The sequence below is a fragment of the Chrysemys picta genome, chromosome 4, assembly GCF_011386835.1.
Source record: "Chrysemys picta bellii isolate R12L10 chromosome 4, ASM1138683v2, whole genome shotgun sequence".
NCBI lineage: Eukaryota > Metazoa > Chordata > Testudines > Emydidae > Chrysemys > Chrysemys picta.
This window is the reverse complement of record NC_088794.1, coordinates 133629831-133652625: the sequence shown is the minus strand read 5'-3', so window position 1 is coordinate 133652625 and position 22795 is coordinate 133629831. Positions and strand designations below refer to the sequence as shown.

The following is a 22795-nucleotide window of genomic DNA, read 5'->3' as shown; positions in this document are numbered from 1 at the left end:
TGAGAAAGAGCTGCAGGAGAAGCAGAAGCAGCATGAACTGGCGGTGGTGGAGCGGAGAGGCATAAGGGACTTCCCAGGGGTGAGTGGGGATAGACCCTGGGGTGCCAGTTCCGCAGGGAACCTCAATACTAAATTGCTGCCCCTGGTTAAGGAGTGGGGTGATGTGGATGCCTTCAAGCAGGCTGGTGATTTGAACGAGGGGGGCCCTACAGAAAAACCCTGGTATCTAGCTCCCTTGCTGTGTCCCAAGGCCATAGACGCCATCAGCCAGAAGGGTGGGGTGGTGAACAGGCTTCCATTCCTAACCCCAACCTATATGTCTGCGTGGAGTCTCCTGAGCTCCCTCGGAACCCCAGTGGAAGCGGAAGGTCATGGTCAATGGGGAAGACATTTCTGGGGTGGCGAGACCCTGGGACAGAGAACTGTTGTCAGGCCCCAGGTGGTGCAGCCCCACCAGATGCTGAAGGGTTGTGTGATGTGGGTGAAGGTCCCAGGGATGAAGCCCCTCGCCCTGCCTATGGCCCAGATCCCTGTGCAGACACAGGAGGGGTTGGGCTGGCTGGTAGTTGGGGTTCTCCAAGATATCGGCTGTGAGGTCCTGTTGGGGGATGACTGTCTCTTTGGGACAGGATTCAGACCCTGCTCCTGTAATGGCTGAGGATTTGAATTTGAATCCAGGGAAACAATTGGCTAAGAGGGAAATGGTCAGTGAAAATGCACATGACCTGGCTGGCAGGGAGGTGGAGCTGCAGGGCTCAGGATACCTGCCTGCCTGTAACCAGACCCTTGGGGCTGAGTGGGACAAAGAGATGCTCCCCACCCCCCCGCACAGCGGAGAGGGGCTCATGCAGGCTCTGATGCTGTGACCAAAGCAGCGAGCTGGCTGCTTACCCCCACTGGGACAGCAGGGGCAGCGCTGAGCATGGTGGGAGCCGAGACCCCATCTGAGTGAGGGGACACACAGGCAGGGCAGATTGACTGCCAACCAAGTTTTCCTTGTCCAGACGTGCTGCTGGGAAGTGATTCCACGGCAGGGAGGGAGCTACCAGGGACAGGGCTCAGCGGGGCTGTGACCCCAGGCCTAGCCAGTGAGAGGGAACAGGTCCCACTCCCTTCCCCAGCAGCTGAATTCCAGACGGAGCTGCAGAAGGATCCCTCCTCGGAGAAGCTGAGGGTGCTGGGCTGCCTAAGGGAGGCAGGACTGACAGTAAAAGCTGGAAAGCGCAAGGTGGGGATGGGAGAGATGTCATACCTGGGCCACAAGGTGAGGAGCAGCTGCCCAAGCCCAGAGCTGCCCAAGGTCAAGGTGGGGGCTCTTAACCAAGAGAGCCCAAATCGCAGCCCTCCAGACTGGAGCACTGAAGACCCAATCCCAGTTTGAACCCCAGGGGTACTAGGGTGGCAAAAGGGCACTGGCCGCATAAGCCTTCCCACATGTGGCCTTCGAGTGCCATCGAGCACACCTGACCTATGGGAGGGCGTGAAACTGGAAGGGACTGGTGTAACTCCCAACAAGGAATGGGAGAGATGCTGGAGCATCCATGGGAACGTTGGTGGGTTCGAACTTCCCCAGGTCACTGGCCAAAGTGATCCCGCTCAGTTTGGTCTTGAAGCGGGGAAGAGATGTGACGAAGTGGGAATGTTCTCTCTGAATACTGTGTGGGTGCCTCAGTTTCCCCTATGCAGTTCCTAAGTATCTAGGTGGTGGGATAAGGGTGTGTGATTGTCGCAGAGTCCTAGAGGGCCAGTGTGATGCTGTCTGCACAGAGAATGGCCGACGCCCTGTCTCCTGGCAACTGATGGCCTGGGCCCCTCCTCTGCAAAGGTGCCAACTGAAGGTGTTGGAGAACAAAGATCAGGTGACCTCCTGGCCCAGGAAAGAGACAAAGGCCAGAGGAGGGGCTGGAAAGTTTTAGTTTGGAGCTGGCTGGGGAAATGGAGGGGGGTCAGATGGGGCTCTGGCCTCCCTGGCCCAAAGATGGACTTAACTTAGGGGTCCTGTGTTCTGTACCTACAAGCTCTGTTTTAGACCGTGTTCCTGTAGTCTAATAAACCTTCTGTTTTACCGGCTAGCTGAGAGCCATGTCTGACTGCGGAGTTGGGGTGCAGGGCCCTCCAGATTCCCCAAGAGCCCCGCCTGTGCAGACTCGCTGTGGGAAGCGCACGGTGTGGAAGGGGATGCTGAATGCTCTGAGGTCAGACCCAGGAAGGTTGAAACTGTGTAAGCTTCTTGCTCTGGAGACAGTATGCTCACAGAGAGGAGACTCCCCCAGAGTCCTCACTGGCTTCGTATGGAGTAGTTCCAGAGCATTGCCTGGTGACTCTGACAGTTCAGAACTTTACTTGGAGCAGAGTTGAGTTACTGGGGGAGTAACACTATGGAAATGCAAAGTAAGCTGCCACCCTCACCAAAACAAAGCATGGGAGCCACTGTGGGGAAGAACTTTTATACATGCCAGTAAACATTTTCCCAGACCTGCTCTACTCAGTACCAACCTTCTGCACCAGTCCCTTCAAAGTTTTTTTAAAATTTCCGTCATTTTTTACTACCTGAATAGAAAGATGCAAAATTAGCCAGCATTTTATTAGTAATAATTTACTTAAAGGCAAAGAACGTGAGCCAGGTTCTTAGCTGTACACTGGTGTAGCTCAATTTACACTGGCTGAGAATCTGGCCCTATGTTTAGAGTTTCCTGCATAGAGTAAGATTTTACAACACAGTTAATAGGCCAACAGCAAAAGAGGAGGCTTTCACACCCTTAAAGAATGACACAGGAGTTTCTACCATGTAGTCTGACATTTGGTTCTGCAATTTTACCTTTTGTATTTCTCTAATCCATCGGTTAACTCCAGACTGTAGCTGGTTGAGAAAAGTTGGGTCCTCAACCTTGTCACCAAAGTCAGTAACCTTTGGCTTTTCTCCACGCTCATAACATTGCTTGGCAACATTAGTAATAATTGGATGAATTGGCAAACTGATCTCTGGAATTTCAATATTCTGCAGCAAATGCAGCAGTCCCATTTCAAGTTCTGCAATTTTTTTCTCAACTGATGGAGCCATTTTATCACCATCCCTGGGGGAAAAAACATCATCAAATGAAAAGCTAGGCCAATGGCATACATAAATTGCATGCACTTGTGTTCATGTAACTTGAATTACATTCCCAACAGCTTTAAGTTAATTTTAACAGGAAATGAGGTGTTTCAAGTCCTATTTACCTCAGCCCCACATTTCTTTTTGATCCATTTTTCATTAGTACTGAAAATTTATTATTTGCATTTAACAGAATTACCTGTCTGCTCTGCCAGACTCTCTGATAAAGGACTTAAAAAAGGGAGCAACAGCATTGCTAATGAAAGAATGTAATGTTTCATAAGGAGAATCTTCACTAAGAGTAAGCACTCTCAGTTGGGAGGACACTGGTTTGTCAGCATCGATCACTGGTGTACGCTTAATGAACGCCAAACTGTGGAGTAAAGAAAAAAGTTAGTTAACCATAAGACATTTAATTCCAGAATACAGTAAATTGCAGTAGCTCTAGTATAACACAAAATTAAGTGGTGTATATCAGACGTTACATGCTAGCGTGCTTTACTGGGTACACTTTTGAAAGTGTGAGAGCAAAACTTGTGCTAATCCTTTAAAACTATTACTAGTAGCTGAATGTATTAGGTTTTTATATTCATCCATTTTAGACTGACAGAAAACTAAAAGCAATCAAGTCTATAATCATGATAATTGAAAGCACATCATTTTCTGGTGTAAGACTGCTTCTTAAATATTTTAGCTTCACAGAGACAAATGCCTGCTAGGGCTAGACAATGACAAGAAACAAATATGCAAGCATATGAGAGAGCGCGAGAGCACGCTGTTGTGAAGCTAGATGTTTTTAGAGCACTTTGAACATCAAAAGCACTATATAAACTCTATATATTACTATATGTGTTAGCCAAAGGATTATAGGACTAGCTTTTCCTAGTCCTAAAACACTCATATCAGATTTCAGTAAGACTGCACTCACCTGTTTGACTTTAGCCCATAATGAATGTCATTATTAATGCTATACAATATGATTTCTTTTTCCTCTTCTCCTTCATCACTCACATCCTCTGCAAACAGAATTTGATATATTAAAAACCTCTAACATACACTTAAAAGCCTATTAACCCATCCCTCTCCACCCCATCTACCTCACGCCTACTCGTGCAGAAGCTCATTTGTATCCATCTCTCATCTAGCTTTGAAACTTTACACAAAAGTATCGTGTGCCATACAGCTCAAGTTATATTTTTAGGGGGTTGAGATACTACCTATAATAACCAGATAAGATGAAAACTGGTGAAGCCTTGCTACTTAACTTGAGAATTGTACCGTCAGTCTTTGATTTTTAATCAGCATTTCCAAGGCAACTACATTAAAATCATACCCAGAATGATTTCATTTGTTGTGAGCAGAATTGGATAGAACATACCAAAATATCTTTTCATTTGTACTAAGCCATGACTTAGAACCCCAAAACGCATGACTCCTCAAGACAGAGGTTTTTATGGCTTTATTACAAGAGATTAGTTACTTCAGGACCACTACTGCTCCCCTTTTTTCTAGGCTGCCTCCTGTATGAATTGCTGTAGTAAAAACAAATTACAAGCCAACTCCTTACATGCTGATTTCAAGAGAGAGATTTGCAGAGTTTCCCCACAATACAAAGCCTGAGTTATGGCTTGTTAAAACTAGACAAAGTTTTGTTATCTCAGTATGCTTAAATACCTGCAAGAACGTGCCACAAGATCGTCAGTTTAATTCCTTTCATAACTTACCTCGATATTTTTCAAAGACTTCAAATTAGGGTACGTCCACACTTACCGGAGGGTCCGGCGGCAGGCAATCGATGTTCTGGGATCTGGTTTAGACGCGATAAATCGATCCCGGATCGATCCCAGAAGTGCTCGCCGTCGACGCCGGTACTCAAGCTCGGCAAGAGGAGTATGCGGCATCGACGGGGGAGCCTCCCTGCCGTGTCTGGACCCGCGGTAATTTCGGACTATGGTACTTCGAATTCAGCTACGTTATTAACGTAGCTGAATTTTAACGTAGCTGAATTTGCGTACCTTAGTCCGAAGTGGGGGGTTAGTGGGGACCAGTCCTTATATTAAGGAAAAGAGGAGATTAAAAGTACAAAGTGTAAAAGAAAATGACTGTTTCCCTAACTTAGCTAGTGAGTCACAAGGTGATGTAATCACGGTGCATGCTTAGGGTGAGCAGACGGCAAATGTGAAAAATCAGGACAGGGAGTAGGGAGTAATATGAGCCTATATAAGAAAAAGACCCCAAAATCGGGACTGTCCTTATAAAATCGGGACATCTGGTCACCCTATGCATGCTGCCACTTCTGCAGTGAAACCACTGCAATGCAGCACAAAGCTATCTCCATCTGAGGAAGACACGCCCAAGTGAGAAAAAGAACAGGAGCATTACTCTCCTGTTCTCCCAATGCCTCCAAAAGATGAACTACCAGAGTTTTATTTTGTATTCCTGTAGCACCTAAAACCCATGGACTAGAAGTAGCCCATTGTGGTGGATGCCCTTGATGTCCAGATGAAAACAACCACTTAACAGCATACAATTTATGTTCGAGAAGATTAACGGGTGAATCTTCGTAATCTGAAGTCTGGCTCTTATTCTGAGAGTTGATAGTAGTCAGCACTCGGTGCTTTACATTTTGAAGTCACGATAGAAAAGTCAACACTAAAGATTTTAACTTCATAACCAAGCACGAGCGCTAGAACTCTACCCATTGCACTTAAAGGTATTTAACCCCCTTCCTACTGTATTAGTTGTGTAAAAGCACTGATAATCCAGCAGCATATTTCCAGAAGTAAGTTTTATTACACCAGGTGACGCTGACAGGAAGCACAGCTCTAGTGAGCTAATCAGTACTAAAAAAAAAAAAAAAGAACGGGAGTACTTGTGGCACCTTCGAGACTAACAAATTTATTTGAGCATAAGCTTTCGTGGACTAGAGCCCACTTCTTTGGATGTGAGGCTATGCATTTCTCCAACCACCATTTCATGAGAAAGCCTGACCCCTGCAGCAATAGCATAGGCATATATACAATGCTAAGGCATAATACATCCCACTTAATCAGATGGACAGAATGGAACATCGTAAGAAGTTCTATACACATACAGAAAACATGAAAATTAATCTTAATCATCTTAATTAATTAGCCTCTTAGAGTTGGTATGGCAACTTCCACCTTTTCATGTTTTCTGTATGTATATACACCTTCTTACTAGAAGTTCCATTCTATGCATCTGATGAAGTGGGCTGTAGCCTACGAAAGCTTATGCTCAAATAAATCTGTTAGTCTCTACGGTGCCACAAGTACTCCTGTTCTTTTTGCGGATACAGACGAACACGGCTGCTACTCTGAAACCTAATCAGTATTATATTTCCAGCCCACTTTTCAGAATGTTTTTAATCATCTTTTAAAAATTCAATACATGAGTGGTCAGGCTATTAATTTTTAGTGGCTGAAGCTGACCAAGAGTGTCCATAAAAGTCACGTGGGTCAGTTTTAAAAATATTAACAAAACCTTTTCTAGAATGTGGTATTTTAAAAGTTGATGTTTCGGCTATTAGTGTTGAACAGATTCCTTTTTGATGAAGTATTTAAAACAAGATTTAGAATTTTAGCAAAACTGCTCTCCCCATACAGAGGTGCACCTTTGTCTGGTTCCTCTATACCAGGGTGGCCAACCTGTGGCTCCGGAGCCCCATGCAGTTCTTCAGAAGTTAATATGCGGCTCCTTGTATAGGCACCGACTACGGGGCTGGAGCTACGGGCGCCAACTTTCCAGTATGCTGAGGAGTGCTCACTGCTCAACCCTTGTCTCTGCCACAGGCCCGGCCCCCACTCCACCCCTTCCCGCCCCCTCCCTTGAGTCTGACGTGCTCTCGCTCCTCTCCCTCCGAGCCTCCTGCACGCCACAAAACAGCTGATCTGGAGGTGCAGGGAGGGAGGGGGAGGTGCTGATGAGCCGGGCTGCTGGTGGGCAGGAGGCGCTGGGACCGGGGGATGGAGCTCATGGGGGGCTGCTGATGTATTACTGTGGATCTCTGGCAATGTACATTGGTAAATTCTGGCTCCTTCTCAGGCTCAGGTTGGCCACCCATGCTCTATACAAAGAAAGCATCTGAGGGTATGTCTACACTACAATTAAAAATCACCCAAGCCCCCTGTGACTGAGTGAAGGGGCTGTTTAATTGCAGTGCAGACAGGCTTGGGCAGACTGAGCTCTGGGCCCTCCCACCTCGCAGGCTGGAGCCCGAATGTCTACGTAGCTCTTTAGCCACAGCCAGCTGGCACAGGCCAGGCGCAGGTGTCTAATTACAGTATAGACATACTCTGAGGGAACAACAGTCCTTTGAAGACCCCAAAAGATCAAACCTATTCCTGATCCAGACACTCCATATATTTCAGAGACGTGCTATCCCAACTAAAAAAAAATATTTCAGTTTTGGTCTTTACAACCCAAACGTTATCACAAAATACTTATGCACTCAAACACCCACATGCACAACGACTTGTTGCAAGCCTGCAGTGAATGATCAGATGGATCAAACTCCGATAAAAAATAAAAGCGCCAGAAGAACAGCTTGCCATTTGACTCCTCTGCCCTTCCTTACAGAGATTCTTCTGCTAGTGAAGAAACATGAATCCTGCTGAAGACTTGTTTGAGATTTGGTTTTTTTAGGGGATGGAGGCGGGAGGAGCAGTGCCAAACAAATTTGCCAGAAGCCTTCTAGTGGTTATCCTATGGCTTGGAGCAAGGGTCTAAAGTTCCTGTGAAATGATGGCAAAGAAGAGGTCCTCAGGGTCGAGCAAGGATATAGCATCTAGTCTTGATGTGATAAATCGACCCCCGAGCGCTCTCCAGTCGACTCCTGTACTCCACCACCGCGAGAGGCACAGGCAGAGTCAACGGGGGAGTGGCAGCAGTCGACTCACCGTGGTAAAGACATCACGGTAAGTCAATTTAAGTACGTCGACTTCAAATACGTTATTCACGTAGCTGAAGTTGCATAACTTAGATTGATTCCTACCCCCCCCCCCAGTGTAGACTGGGTCTCAGCCTGCTGTGTCTCTTGACAGGTGTTGGGGCTACAAGGGAACATGATAGTCAAAGCTTCACACACTACTTATTACAAACCAGATCAGAAATTTTATTGCAGGTAATGCAAATATCTTCCTAGGGCATCTAGGAAGAGGCTGGACTGGATAGTGTGCTAATGTAAAGGGTAGCAAAGGGAGAGGTGTGAGTAGAGAGTGGATTGAGATCTCAAAATCAAAAGACAGCTGCCGGTTTATGTAATGACATACCAAGATAGGAAACATGAACACATTTAAGACCAGCACTCAATAGTGCATTTGAGTCAGTTATTCCAAAACAGTTCCATAAGTTTCCCTTACTGCACATGTGTGCTCATAGTCTCTAGTGAAAGAGGTACCAGTAGGATTTACAGAATGCAAGTCACTTAAGTCAACGACAGTTGCCAATTGTCACAAGCTATTAAAAGGAGATGACTACTAAAATTAATGTTTACATGTAGTTATTAGTCTTAAGTAAACTAACCTCGCCCTTGGGTATGCCAGTATAACATCTGACCATGTTGCGTGCAACACGCACACACTTTGGGCTGTGACTTTGTCAAGAAAATTGTTAAGAACCACCCCAGGCTAGTCATGGAGGCCATGGAATTTTTCTAAAAAGATTCCCACATTGACATTAACAACGGTTCAGGTAAACTGGTGTTCACGCCTTTACTTGGGCAGCCCACCATACCGTTTTAAGCACTACGTCGTTTGGATTTGGAGGTCTTCACCATGGTGCTTAAAAAGGTCTGGCCAGTTGATACTGTCTACACTTAGCACCAAGTAGAACTTCTAGAATTGCTTCAGCTGAACATTAGGAACAGTGGGAAACGGAGAGAGAGTTTCCCTGGGCTGGGGTCCAATAATTATATACAGCAAGAATGTCATAAGCAATCTTTTAGAACCGTTTACAGTTATACAAGTGCTGGAATCATTTGCTGTTTTTACCATGTTAAATAAAACCCAGGAAGTTAAAGTGAGCTATTTTGCCCATTCAAGATTTTGTGGTGCTGAATTTAACATCCAATTAACTTACTACTGTTAGAAGTATCATGAAACGGCAATTTGTTTTTACCAGGGTTTGCAGAATCAGCCTCTTGGCATTTGGCCCAAGGCATATTTTTTGGGTAAAGTTTAGGTAGAGCAATGTTCTCAAAAAACACTTACGCTTCCTCACTCCTGACAGGGTATCCATCACAGAAAGGAATGAGTAATACCAAAATGTTCGCAAACTGCTCTCAGAGCACTTTCTCTTAGACATAAGATGAAAAAATAGTCTGTGCCTGCAATATTTGAACATGCTTGGGTAGACTGGGGACCAAGTACTCTAGGAGTACAATAAAATAACTCACTGAACAGCTGTGGCTGGTGCCCATCAGCTGATTCAGACTTGTGGGGTTTGGGCTGAGGGGCCGAAAATTGCAGTGTAGACATCAGAGCACAGGCCTTGTGAGGGGTGTGGGTATCAGAGTCCAGTCTCCTACCTGAGAAGAACATTTACACTGCTATTTTTAGTCCAGCAGCACAAGCCAAATGACTTGGGCTCTGAGACTGTGCCGCAGATTGCATTACAGTGTAGACGTACTTCATGTGTCTCATAAATGGGGCAACTGGAGTTAGAGCACAATTGGCTTGTTTTGTGTGTGTGTGTGTGTGTGTGTGCGCGCACGTGCTTTTAAGGACTTTGACTTCCCACTCTCACCCCACTTCTCCAAAGCTTTTTTGCTATCGTTGGGGTGATCGGGGGCTAGAAATACTAGACCACCTAATTAACTGTCAAGGATTTGATATCTGTTATTACATCCCCATATCTGAAACTGATGTAGTTTATATTCATCCCTACGAGCAATTCACCCATAAAAAAGTTACTAGATGCTATACCGGGGGGGGGGGGGGACGGGACGGAAGAATAATGTAAATATCTAACATAGAAAAGTACACAAGCCAGGTTTTGAAACATTTATTCAATTTTAACTGAATTTGTTAGTCTCTACGGTGTCACAAGTATTCCTCGTTCTTTTTAGTGGTGTTAATATAGCTCAGTTGCTAAGCATTCTAGCCTCTAGGCTATAACATCACACATCCAAGTCCTTCAACAGTACTGGCTCATACCCACTGTTTAAATTGCAGTGCAGTACTTTGCAACACTGTGGCAGGTGCAGTCCTTCAGATGAAATTATAGGGAGATTCCTTCTGCCTGCATCTGTGAACTAGCCACATAGAAACGAATGATCCTTTGATTCTTCTCAAATTGAGCAACGAAAAATCCTAACATCATGTCCTTATCTTTTCAAGCCAGGTACCAGGCACAACGCCCGTTGTATTTACCTACATAAGACCTTTGAGCCAGCATCTACATATTACTTTATTTATAGCTTTGGGGTGATACGTGGCACAACACAGCAATAAAGTCAGATGCTGATGTGAAGGAGGTCCAAGTTCAAGGCTTCCAAGCACTCCAGTGCTGCAAAGCCAAGACAGAAACTTGACAAAAAAATAAATGCATAGCGTAGGGGTGGCCAACCTGTGGTTTCAGAGCCACATGCGGCTCCTTGTATAGGCACCAACTCCAAGGCTGGAGCTACATGTGCCAACTTTCTAATGTGCCACGGGGTGCTCACTGCTTAACCCCTGGCTCTGCCACAGGCCCTGCTCCCACTCCACCCCTTCCCGCCCCCTGCGCCTGCCATGCTCTCGCTCCTCCCTCTCTCCCCAGAGCCTCCTGTACACCACGAAACAGCTGATTGCTGACCGGCGGGGCTACTGGTGGGCAGGAGACACTGGGAATGGGGGGGGGGCTGATGGGCGGCTGCTGACGTATTACTGTGGTCTTTGACACTGTACTTTGGTAAATTTTGGCTCCTTCTCAGGTTGGCCACCCCTGGCATAGCTCATGGGAACGTTTTATCACCTTGACTTTGATTTCAGCCACAGTTCATATAAGGCAGTGTCCATAAGTGTCTTTTTTCAAAGACCAATGTTGATTTCTTGATCTCGGTAATTTAAAACTGAAGTACCAATTTCTGGCAATATTTTGTCCCACAGCACGGACATATTAGTAGCCCCTCTGTATAGGTTTTGGTTTAGCTTTCAGGACCAAGGTTATAGTTCATTCCCTCCCTGTGGGAATGGACAGGGGTGTTGCTGGGTGGGTTACAGCATCCCTTCTTCTCTTTATTCCAATACAGGAGGTTTCAAGGGGAACCAGTTCCAACCCTTGGGGGAATCAGTTAGGGAATTGTTGATGGGGTTGTCTCCCCTCTTCCTGTTGCAATAGGGTGTTACAGGGTACACCACACTGTGCAGGTGGGGTCAGCATCTCCCCTGGGGGAACGGGGTGAGAATACAGGGGGATCACAGACCCACCCCCACTGTGTGTATGTGTATATGGGGGGAGTCACAGGCCCACCGCTCACTCTGTGTGTGTGTGGCGGGGGGGAGGGGAGGGAGGAGGGAAGTCACAGACTCACCCAGGCCTGTCACAGGGAACATACATAAGAACATAAGAAAGGCCGTAGCAGGTCAGACCAAAGGTCCATCTAGCCCAGTATCCTGTCTACCGACAGTGGCCAATGCCAGGTGCCCCAGAGGGAGTGAACCTAACAGGCAATGATCAAGTGATCTCTCTCCTGCCATCCATCTCCACCCTCTGACAGACAGAGGATAGAGACACCATTCCTTACCCGTCCTGGCTAATAGCCATTAATGGACTTAACCACCATGAATTTATCCAGTTCTCTTTTAAACTCTGTTATAGTCCTAGCCTTCACAACCTTCTCAGGTAAGGAGTTCCACAAGTTTACTGTGCGCTGCGTGAAGAAGAACTTCCTTTTATTTGTTTTAAACCTCCTGCCTATTAATTTCATTTGATGACCCCTAGTTCTTGTATTATGGGAATAAGTAAATAACTTTTCCTTATCCATTTTCTCCACATCACTCATGATTTTATATATCTCTATCATATCCCCCCTTAGTCTCCTCTTTTCCAAGCTGAAGAGTCCTAGCCTCTTTAATCTCCCCTCATATGGGACCCGTTCCAAACCCTTAATTATTTTAGTTGCCCTTTTCTGAACCTTTTCTAGTGCCAGTATATCTTTTTTGAGATGAGGAGACCACATCTGTACGCAGTATTCGAGATGAGGGCGTACCATCGATTTATATAAGGGCAATAATATATTCTCAGTCTTATTCTCTATCCCCTTTTTAATGATTCCTAACATCCTGTTTGCTTTTTTGACCGCCTCTGCACACTGCGTGGACATTTTCAGAGAACTATCCACGATGACTCCAAGATCTTTTTCCTGACTTGTTGTAGCTAAATTAGGCCCCATCATATTGTATGTATAGTTGGGGTTATTTTTTCCAATGTGCATTACTTTACATTTATCCACATTAAATTTCATTTGCCATTTTGTTGCCCAATCCCTTAGTTTTGTGAGAGCTTTTTGAAGTTCTTCACAGTCTGCTTTGGACTTAACTATCTTTAGCAGTTTAGTATCATCTGCAAACTTTGCCACCTCACTGTTTACCCTTTTCTCCAGATCATTTATAAATAAGTTGAATAGGATCGGTCCGAGGACTGACCCTTGGGGAACACCACTAGTTACCCCTCTCCATTCTGAGAATTTACCATTTATTCCTACCCTTTGTTCCCTCTCTTTTAACCAGTTATCAGTCCATGAAAGGACCTTCCCTTTTATCCCATGGCAGCTTAATTTACATAAGAGCCTTTGGTGAGGGACCTTGTCAAAGGCTTTCTGGAAATCTAAGTACACTATGTCCACTGGATCCCCCTTGTCCACATGTTTGTTGACCCCTTCAAAGAATTCTAATAGATTAGTAAGACACGATTTCCCTTTACAGAAACCATGTTGATTATTGCTCAACAGTTAATGTTTTTCTATGTGTTGGACAATTTTATTCTTAACTATTGTTTCGACTAATTTGCCCGGTACAGACGTTAGACTTACCGGTCTGTAATTGCCGGGATCACCTCTAGAGCCCTTTTTAAATATTGGCATTACATTAGCTAACTTCCAGTCATTGAGTACAGAAGCCGATTTAAAGGACAGGTTACAAACCTTAGTTAACAGTTCCGCAAATTCCGCAAAGGGAGCGGGGGAACAAAAGTCACCGCGTCGCACAAAGCAGCGACTGTCACCAGCTACCATCTGCAGCGGACGGAGGCTCCGCTCAACCCAACCCCACCCCGCAGCGGCTCGGCGCCCGGCCCGGCTCTCACCCTTGAGCGTGGATCGCTCCACCAGCACCGTGTGCACCTGCGGGTCGGAGAGGAACTTGCGCATCTGCTCCAGGGCCCCCTTCTCCTCCAGCGCCGCCTCCAGCGCGGCCGGGACCTCCCCGCCGTCCTCCAGCAGCAGCGGCACCAGCTTGCGCAGGTGCTTCTGCAGCACCGAGACATCGGCCACATTCGGCACCGCGGAGCCGGGCACCTCCAGGCCGCCCCCCTCGCCGGGACCCCCGCCGGGACCTCCGCCGCCCGCGTCCGACATCCCCAGACAGCCAGACACAGCCCAGAACCTGCACCTGCGGTTGAGCCACCACCTAGTACTACTGAGCCAGCCGCACTCACCGCACCGCCTTGGAACCACCTCCCCCCCGCCGCGGGGCGGCCTGGGAAGTGTAGTCCCCACAGCCCGGATGCGCACAACAGAGCCGAAGAGAATGACTACAAATCCCAGCATGCACATCTTTCCCATTCTGGCATAATAATGGGAGGGAGACTAGAATTTGCCGACGGACTGATAGATTTCCATGGGAGTTTTGTAAGGCTGGGGAGCCCGGCCAGTTCTTGCTGCTTTGAATGGGAACTCTTACCGTTTACATTGTAAGGTTTTTAGTTTTATTTGTTCTTGACAGTACTAACCAAACAGCTGTAACCTGCGGTTGCCAGGTAATCATGAGTAGGGGAAAAAAATCTTATCCTGCCATCAGGTCCATGTGGGCGAACCTTGTGACCATATGGGATGCCATTGACTTCAGCAGGGTGTCATGTGGGTAAAAAGGTACATCCCTTCTGGTCCTATTGCAGCATATGGCAGGTTGGGCTAAATTCCACTCTCAGTTATGCTGATGTAACTGGTGTAACAGAGCAGAATGGCCCCTTATCTAATTGTTCCAAAGAGAAAAAAAATTCATATGTAAAAAAAGCCAAAATTAGGGGACAGTAAAAATTAAATTTATAAAATGATCATATGAAAATCTGACATCTACTGAATACTCAGTAGATTAGAAAAGAGAGAGGCTAATAATGACCAAATTAAATGACATGATGTGGGCTGACTTGGGCCCCATTCCAGTAATCTGCATCAGCACAGCAGCCTGCACATACAAATCAATCAGATGGCAAGATCCACGCCCTGGTCCCACACTGCAATTTAGCACTCCCACATGTACTTTACACTCATTAGATTAGTCCTAATTGTGTTTTTTAACTGGGCCATTTAAATAAACAACACTTTTGTTAGATATAGGCTTTGCACAATTTAATGAGTCCAGCCCCTTAAGGGTTAATTCTCTTTTAAGCAACAATTCATAGATTCTAAGGCAAGAAAGGACCACTCTGATTATCCAGTCTGATCTCCTGTATAACACAAACCATAGAACTTCTGAATACATAATTCCTATTTGAACTAGAGCATATTATAGGATGAAAGATGACTTGCAAAGGTAGAAACAACAAGGAGTCATTGTGGCACCTTAGAGACTAACAAATGTATTTGGGTATAAGCTTTCATAGGCTAAAACCCACTTCATCAGATGCATGGAGTGGAACATACAGTAGGGAGGTATAACTACACAGCATATGAAAAGATGGGAGTTGCCTTACCAAGTGTGGGGGGGTCAGAGCTAATGAGCCAAGCTAGAGGAAATGATTGACATTCTCCAGTGCCACTCAATTAATTTTGATAGATGGGGCATGTAATACCTCATTTGGAGAGGGCTGATAACGCACTTTAGTTTTCTTGATATTAAGAGTGAAACCAAGACATGCGTAGGCATTGGCAAACACATTCAAGATAGTTTGAAGATCTTGTCATTGCTCTTGTGAGAAGTATGTCACTATGATCTTGGGCACGAACTATGTCGTAGTCGAGGAGATGCCAGTGCTTTGACCGTGGCTGTCTCCAAGATGTTTTGAACTTTTCCTTTTGTTGGAAAAGAGTGTTCGTAATAATAAGTTCACGGTCAGCACACTTGGTCAGGAGCAGAATTCCATTTGAATTGCTTTTGCCAACTCCTTCTTTCCCGATTGTTCCTTTCCACAGGTCTGAGTCTCGTCCAACACGTACATTGAAATCCCCCAGAAGGATAATCTTGTCTTCTGTAGGGGTCTCCGATAAAATGGTTTCCGGCTGAGAATAAAAATCTTCCTTTACATTCTTATCGGCATCCAGTGTTTGTGCATAGGCGTTCACAAATAGTTGCCTGTTGATTTTTGGTGAGCCTCAATCAGAGTGTCATAAACCACTCATTGATGCCAACTGGTACTTCAGAGAGGCACCTTACGAGCTTGTTCTTTATAGCAAAGCCCATTCCATGGAATCGGGGTTCATCTATAAATTTTCCCTTCCAGAAGTAGGTGTATCCTCCTTTCTCCTCCCTCACCTTCATCAGCTCTTCTAGTTTCGGACAAAGCAGCAATATCAATGTTAAACCGACTCAATTCACGAGCAATAATGACTGTACGTCACTCTGGTCAGTTGCTGTTTGAGTTGTCCATCAGGGTACATAGGTTCCAAGTTCCAACTTTGAAAAGTTTCTTATATATTCGACCTCTGAGGTGGTGATCCTGCTGGATGCGGCTCTCCAGCCAGAAAAAAACAGAGGCAAGACTATTTTTAGAGTACCTTTTCTAACCCCTTCCCAATGTGGGGTGAGCAGAGTGGATCCTAAAAAGGACTGCTCAGTCATGGGTGCAGCTGCCGAGATGCTTGACCCACCTCAATCCTCGAGCAAGACGACTGTATCACACACACACCGCCTGGTGTGTCGGTCTGTGAATAGGAACTTCCAGATTTCACTGTCCTGTTCCCATCGCCACTCGCCGATCGCCACCAGACTTTTGACTTGTGCAAATGTTATTTTCCCAAAAACTGGAAGATGCTGGTGTGAGACTTCTTTTAAAGCAAGTTCAAAATGCAGGGGACCATCACATAGGACTTCACTCCATTTTAAGCGATTAATTCTTGCTGGAAAGAACATCTTGAAGACCCCTTAACCATAATTCTATGAAAAAAGAACAGGAGTACTTGTGGCACCTTAGAGACTAACAAATTTATTTGAGCATAAGCTTTCGTGGGCTACAGCCCACTTCTTTGGATGCAAGCCCAAGAAAGCTTATGCTCAAATAAATGTGTTAGTCTCTAAGGTGCCACAAGTACTCTTGTTCTTTTTGCGGATACAGACTAACACGGCTGCTACTCTGAAACCCATAATTCTATGGTTGCACATGAAGTCCTTGAGCAAATTCCTCAACAACCATTTAGGGATGAGCTCTGAGACCCTCCCAATTTGTATGAGGTACACAATGCCACCAAGCAGATGAAGAACAACAAGGCAGCAGGTCTAGATGGGATCCCCACTGAAATCTTTAAAGACGGTGGACCAGAGATAATTTGGCAGCTTTACCTGCTTATCCTTAAAATCTGGATAAAGGAGGAGATACCCAGTGAAATGAGGGATGCCCTGATTGTCATCCTCTTCAAGAAAGGGGATAAAGTGGATTGTGGAAATTATTGTGGTATCTCCCTCCTAGCCATTGCAGAGAAAGTTTTGGCACGGATCCTTGCAACCTGCCTTCTGCCCTTGTCAGAAGAAATTTTACCAGAGTCACAGAGTGGTTTCCGACCATGTCGTGGAACTCTGGATATGATCTTCACAGCACAGCAGCTGCAAGAAAAGTGTCAGGAGCAAAACCAACTGTTGTACATGGCTTCTATTGATCTAACTAAAGCCTTTGATTCAGTGAATCACCGTGCCCTCTGGACTGTACTTTCTAAGATTGGATGTCCTGATAAATACATCAGTGTCGTAAAATTGATTCATGATAACATGAAAGCGACTGTTCTGAGCAGCACTGGCTCCCAGGGTGAACCTTTCAAAGTACAAACAGCAATCAAACAGGGCTGTATCATCGCTCCAACCATGTTTGCGGTTTTTATTGCCGTCATTCTTTACCTAATTGCTGGGAAGTTTGCAGCTGGCATTGAAATCATGTACAGAATGGACGGAAAGCTGTACAGGCTTAGCAGGCTGGAAGCCAAGAGTAAGATCTCCACAACATCTATTGTGGAACTTCAGTATGCTGATGACAACACAGTCTTTGCCCACTCTAAGAAAGATCTTCAACTATCTTGAATGTGTTTGCCGATGCTTACGCATGTCCTGGTTTCACACTTAATATCAAGAAGACTAAAGTGCTCTATCAGCCCTCTCCAAATGAGGTATTACATGCCCCATCTATCAAAATTAATGAAGTGGCACTGGAGAATGTCGATCCTTTCCTCTACCTTGGAAGTCATCTTTCATTCAAGGCAGATATTGATGCAGAAATTCAACATCACCTCAGCTGTGCCAGTGTAGCTTTTTCTCATTTACGGCACTGGGTTTTTGAAGATCACAACATTCAAACAGACACTAAGCTTCTTGTTTATCAAGCCGTTATTCTCCCAACACTGTTGTATGGGCCCAAATCTTGGACAACCTATAGACACCACTTGAAAGTCCTTGAGAGGCACCATCAACGCTGCCTTCGTAAGATTCTGAAGACCAAATGGGAAGACAGGCGCACCAATATTAGTGTTCCGGAAGAGGCAAAGACCACCAGTATCGAGGCAATGATCATCCGTCAGCAATTCCGTTGGACTGGTCACATTGTCCGGATACCAGACCATCGCCTCCCAAAACAGGTCCTGTTCTCTCAGCTGAAAGAAGGGTGGACAAGGGTGGGAAGCCGTAACGTGGGTGAACAATGGAAGTGTTATAAGGACTTGCTGAAGGACAACCTAAAAAAGTGCAATATTGACATTGACACTTGGGAGACACTTGCCCAGGATCGCGTAAAATGGAGTGAAGTCCTATGTGATGGTCCCCTGCATTTTGAACTTGCTCGCCAACAAGCTGAAGAGGACAAGAGGTGCAGGAGGAAGGAGAGACTGGCTTCCAGTCGTGGTCAACAACCTCCTGCTGAGCCTGAAAACATCTGCCCTCATTGTAATAGAACTTGTGGTTCAAGGATTGGCCTTATTAGCCACCTGAGGACCCATAACTCCCATGGAAGATGATCATACTCGGTAACGAGTGATCGCCCATCACTAACCTGTCTGACTCCTCCATGCTTGAGCTGGTCTGGGCTTGTGTATGTTACATCTGTTTCTAATGAATTCAGATAATTGTGATGCATTACTTTGTCTTATTGTGCCTAATTGTGCACTAACTGTACTTTTACTGCAGTATAGACCCATTTTACAATTTTTTAAAAAGTGCCATGCTGATGAATGGACGATGTATAAAGATTCCTAATACCTGATCAGCACAAGAAATAATGGTATTCAGCACTACACTAGGGGGATTGAGAGGAGCAAGCCAGTGCCAACCCTGCTATGTGAACCAATAGATAAGTCTCTTTTAGCTCCAGTCCATCTGGGAGGTGCCCCATGATGGAACATACACACATGCTGTCTGTAGGTTGATGGCGAAACAGTTAACCTTCTTAGCAGAAGGACCACAGCTGCACATGGTCAGTGCAGAGTAGCAGCTGTGAAAAGTTAATTTTCCAGCATACACAATATACATGATCTGGTCTGAGAGGAAAGGCAGAAAGGAGCTTTAGAAGTTGCTACTGGTCTCATTGAAGTAGTCTGGATTTTATGTGTGGGACTCTGGCTAAAGAAAGTCAGGTAATGCTTAGGCCTAACTTGGAGACAGGAACATGTTCTGTTTTCTTTACAATAAAGTACATCTCCAGGCTCTTTGAATTCTCACCAGCTAGATGAATCCTTCCTTGACCACTTCTTCTTGGCTTGCCATAGACCCCCAAACCTGGTGTTCCCCCTCCAATGGTTGATGAGCTGTGTAAGGAGTACTAAAGTTTTAGCATCATGCTGCACCTTCAGAATTCTTCTTCTTCTTTTTTTTCTGGTGTGGGGGGAGTAGAAACAAGCTGTCTTTGAGCCCCCTGCCTCCCAAACAGATAGTGAGTTGGAAGCCTTGTTCACTGTTATGTCTCCAGGTACTAATTAAGCCAAAACACGCTCCTTCAGTAACACTAAATGACTTTAATTGGCTCAGCAAAACAAACAAGGCAATAACAACAAACCAAGGTCTCAAGTAAGCACAGTGTGACATTACAAGTTGTCATTCAAATCCACTCTGAAAGGCTTCAATCGGGACCAGGATCCCACTGCCTTGATGCTGTATAGACATGGAGGGAGACATGGTCCTTCCTGAATAGGGTTACCATATTTCAGCAAGCAAAAAAGAGGACGGGAGGAGCCCTAGCCCCGCCCCTGCCCCTCCCACTTCCTGCCCCCCCAGAACTCCCAACCCTCCCCCCGTTCCTTGTCCCCTGACTGCCCCCTCCTGGGACCCCTGCCCCTAACTGCCCCCCAGGACTCCACCCCCTATCTAAGCCTCCCTGCCTCTTGTCCCCTGACTGCCCCAACCCTTATCCATACCCCCACCCCCAGACAGACCCCTGGGACTCCCACGCCCCATCCAACCACTCCCCACCCCCTGACAGCCCCCCCCCCCAGAACTCCCAACCCATCTAAACCCCTCTGCTCCCTGTCCCCTGACTGCTCTGATCCCTCTCCCCACTCCTGCCCCCTGACAGCTCCCCCCCAGAACTCTCAACCCCCCCACCGCTCCTTGTCCCCTGACTGCCCCCTCCTGGGACCCCTGCTCCTAACTGCCCTCCAGAACCCCACCCCCTACCTAAGCCTCCCTGTGCATTGTCCCCTAACTGCCCCCTCCTAAGACCCCCCCCAACTGCCCCCCAGGACCCTACCCCCTACCTGTACCCTGACTGCCCAAAACTTTCTCCACTCCCCCCAAAAAGCCCCCCCATGAACTCCCGACCCCCCCCCCGTTTCTTGACTGCCCCCTCCAGAACCTCCCTGCCCCTTCTCCTGCCCCCTTACCCTGCTGCTCAGAACAGGGTGTTGGGCTCTGTGCGAGCCGGACACGTGGCTGCGCTCCCTAGCACAACAAAACCCGGTCCCTGGCCCTGCACAGTGCTGCCGGAGCCGGGCTGCAGGGGAGAACTGCCAGCTCAGAATGCAGGGCGGAGCTCCTCTACAGCTGCTCCGGAGTCCAGCCCGTGACTTCCCTGCAGCCCTCCCAGCCGCTCGCTCTGCTCTGCCCTGCCGGGGGAGGGGGGAAATCCCAGACATTTTGAGTGCTTTACAAATTCCCCCCGGATGCTATTTTTAGCGCAAAAAGGAGGACATGTCCGGGTAAATCCGGATGAATGGTAACCCTATTCCTGAAGAACGTACAGTTTAGAGTCAGGCTCAGCTGCAACTCCACTAACTCCTACCTCTCAAGGCTTGAACTCTACCCTCCAGCCAGTTCTAGAGCTGCAACAGCACAGATAAAATTAGTTTCCTACAGCTGCATATCTTGCCTTCCCCACTGCTTACCTTTCACAGTAGGCAGACTAACACAACACAAATAGCCTGTATGTTTAATGTGCCAGATAATGCTCCATCAAACCAAGGGATACTCAATAGCTGAGGCACAGCTGTGCCATATTTCCAGTTGCGGTGATTGTTTAAGCAGAGTGTAATGAATGATCCATGTGTGTGGTGTTCAAACAGAAAGGTGCAATGGAAGGTGTAGTTCCAAACTGGACCACTGGGAGAGCCGTTCCTTGCAGCTCCCATCTGTCAGACCACGCTGGGAAATAGCGGGAGGTGACTGGTTTGTTCAATATGACTGGGGGACTTTACTGGGTAAGCTGTTGGAAAGGCAGAGAGTACCAGTCCCAAAGGGGTTCAGGGCCAATCATGGTTGACAGAGCTCTGTATGGAGAGGACAGTCCTTCCCAAGGAAGATAAGGAACCACCAGGAGTGACAGTAAGTGATTGTTTCAATCTTATTACTGCCCTAATTTTTGGTGCAGCTGTACAGAGTGTTTCTGTGCCTGTATATCCCTGCTGCTAGCCCTTCTTTCTGTTTAGTAGGGAAAACAAAATCCTGTTCTGCACTGCTTCTGCCATGACTCAACCACACTTTTTTTATTTCAGTTTTGACCCCTCAACACTTGCAATTAGGACTTTTTTAAGCACCAGTTCACATGGACCAGTTCATTACAACCGTTTTCACCTACTGTAGACAGATCTTGGTAGATTCAAATAAACATTTTCTCACAGAGCTGCATGACTGAAAGAAGAATAGTTGTAATTACAAACGTATTGAAATCAGCTGTAGGTCAAAGCACTTACCATGGCATGCTTTAGCGCCCATATCCCAGCCTTGAGCCAAATTTAGGTATGTAAGTAAGTCCTGTACAGGCTGCTCGCTAGCTGCTCCGTCCTTGTTATTGCTTTTACCATCCCACTCATCTCTATGCTCTTGTGAAAGTCGTCAGAGAATCTAGAGGTGCAGAAGAACCACCAATCCAACCCCTAACTAGTGGAGAAGGGGAAAGAGAAAGCGGAGACAGAAAAGAAAGGTATAGGGGAAAGAAGAGAGATAGAGGTAGTGAGAAGAGAGGAAGGTAGTGGGAGGTCAGTTGGAAAAGGGAATTGGAAGGTGGAAGGGGAGCTGGGTAGAAGGAAGAAAGGAAGAAATGAGTACAAGGAATTAGAAAAGCGGCAAGGAGTACATAGCTGTGGTATTCTTTTTCTGTGAGCTTCCCCTTTAAATTCCTAGTGATTTGCTGTCAGCAGCAGCCATTTTCAAAAGCAGAGTCAGCTGATGGGTACAGAGGATCGGATCCAGGAAAGTACTGAAGTACCCCTGTCCCATTTGGGGTTCACTGTGATCTACAGAACTCCTGCCCAACCCTGTAGGTGCCTAAATTTTCCAGAGTAAATGTTCCCCAGATGCCTGTGTTTCTGCCTCTGGGCATGTGCACTGCTGCCTCCTGCTAGGTGACCGGATACCTGTCTCCCACCTAAGCCCCCGAGTGATCCATGAACCAGGGGAAGATGGCATAGGTGCCAACTCCATGGGTGCTCTGGGGCTGGAGTACCCATAGGGAAAAAGGGTGGGTGCTGAGCACCCACTGGCACCCCCCATCAGGTCTCCCCTCGCCCCAGTGCCTCCCGCCTGCTGGTGGGCCCAGCTGATCAGCATCTTCCTCTTCTTCCCAGTGCCTCCCGCCCACCATGATCAGGGCCGGCTCCAGGCACCAGCCTGGCAAGCAGGTGCGTGGGGTGGCCACTCCGGAGAGGGGCGGCACATCCAGCTATTCAGCGGCAATTCGGTGGACGGTCCCTCACTCCCGCTCCGAGCGAAGGACCTCCCGCCAAATTGCCCCCTCAGATCGCAATCACGGATCTTTTTTTTGTTTTTTTTTTGGCTGCTTGGGGCGGCCAAAACCCTGGAGCCAGCCCTGACCACGATCAGCTGTTTCTCGGCATGCAGGAGGAGCTGGGGTTTGGGGAGG

The 22795-nt window shown here is 46.8% G+C and overlaps 2 protein-coding genes across 3 annotated transcripts in view; one reads left to right on the top strand and one right to left on the bottom strand.

Annotated features, from left to right (window-relative positions):
• The window catches only part of LOC135972201 (cytoplasmic dynein 1 heavy chain 1-like), an 89666-nt gene extending 75906 nt beyond the window's left edge, over nucleotides 1–13760 (bottom strand). For both annotated transcript variants that reach the window (XM_065593599.1, XM_065593598.1), the window contains exons 1-4: nucleotides 13400–13760; nucleotides 4023–4110; nucleotides 3294–3467; nucleotides 2819–3074 (exon numbers count right to left, since the gene is read on the bottom strand). In XM_065593599.1, coding sequence (XP_065449671.1) covers nucleotides 2819–3074; nucleotides 3294–3467; nucleotides 4023–4110; nucleotides 13400–13670 — 789 coding nt within the window. In that variant the 5' untranslated portion in view covers nucleotides 13671–13760. The remainder of the gene's footprint in view (nucleotides 1–2818; nucleotides 3075–3293; nucleotides 3468–4022; nucleotides 4111–13399) is intronic.
• The window catches only part of LOC135983199 (uncharacterized), a 372285-nt gene that overhangs the window by 93559 nt on the left and 255931 nt on the right, over nucleotides 1–22795 (top strand). The gene's annotated exons all lie outside the window — the stretch shown is intronic.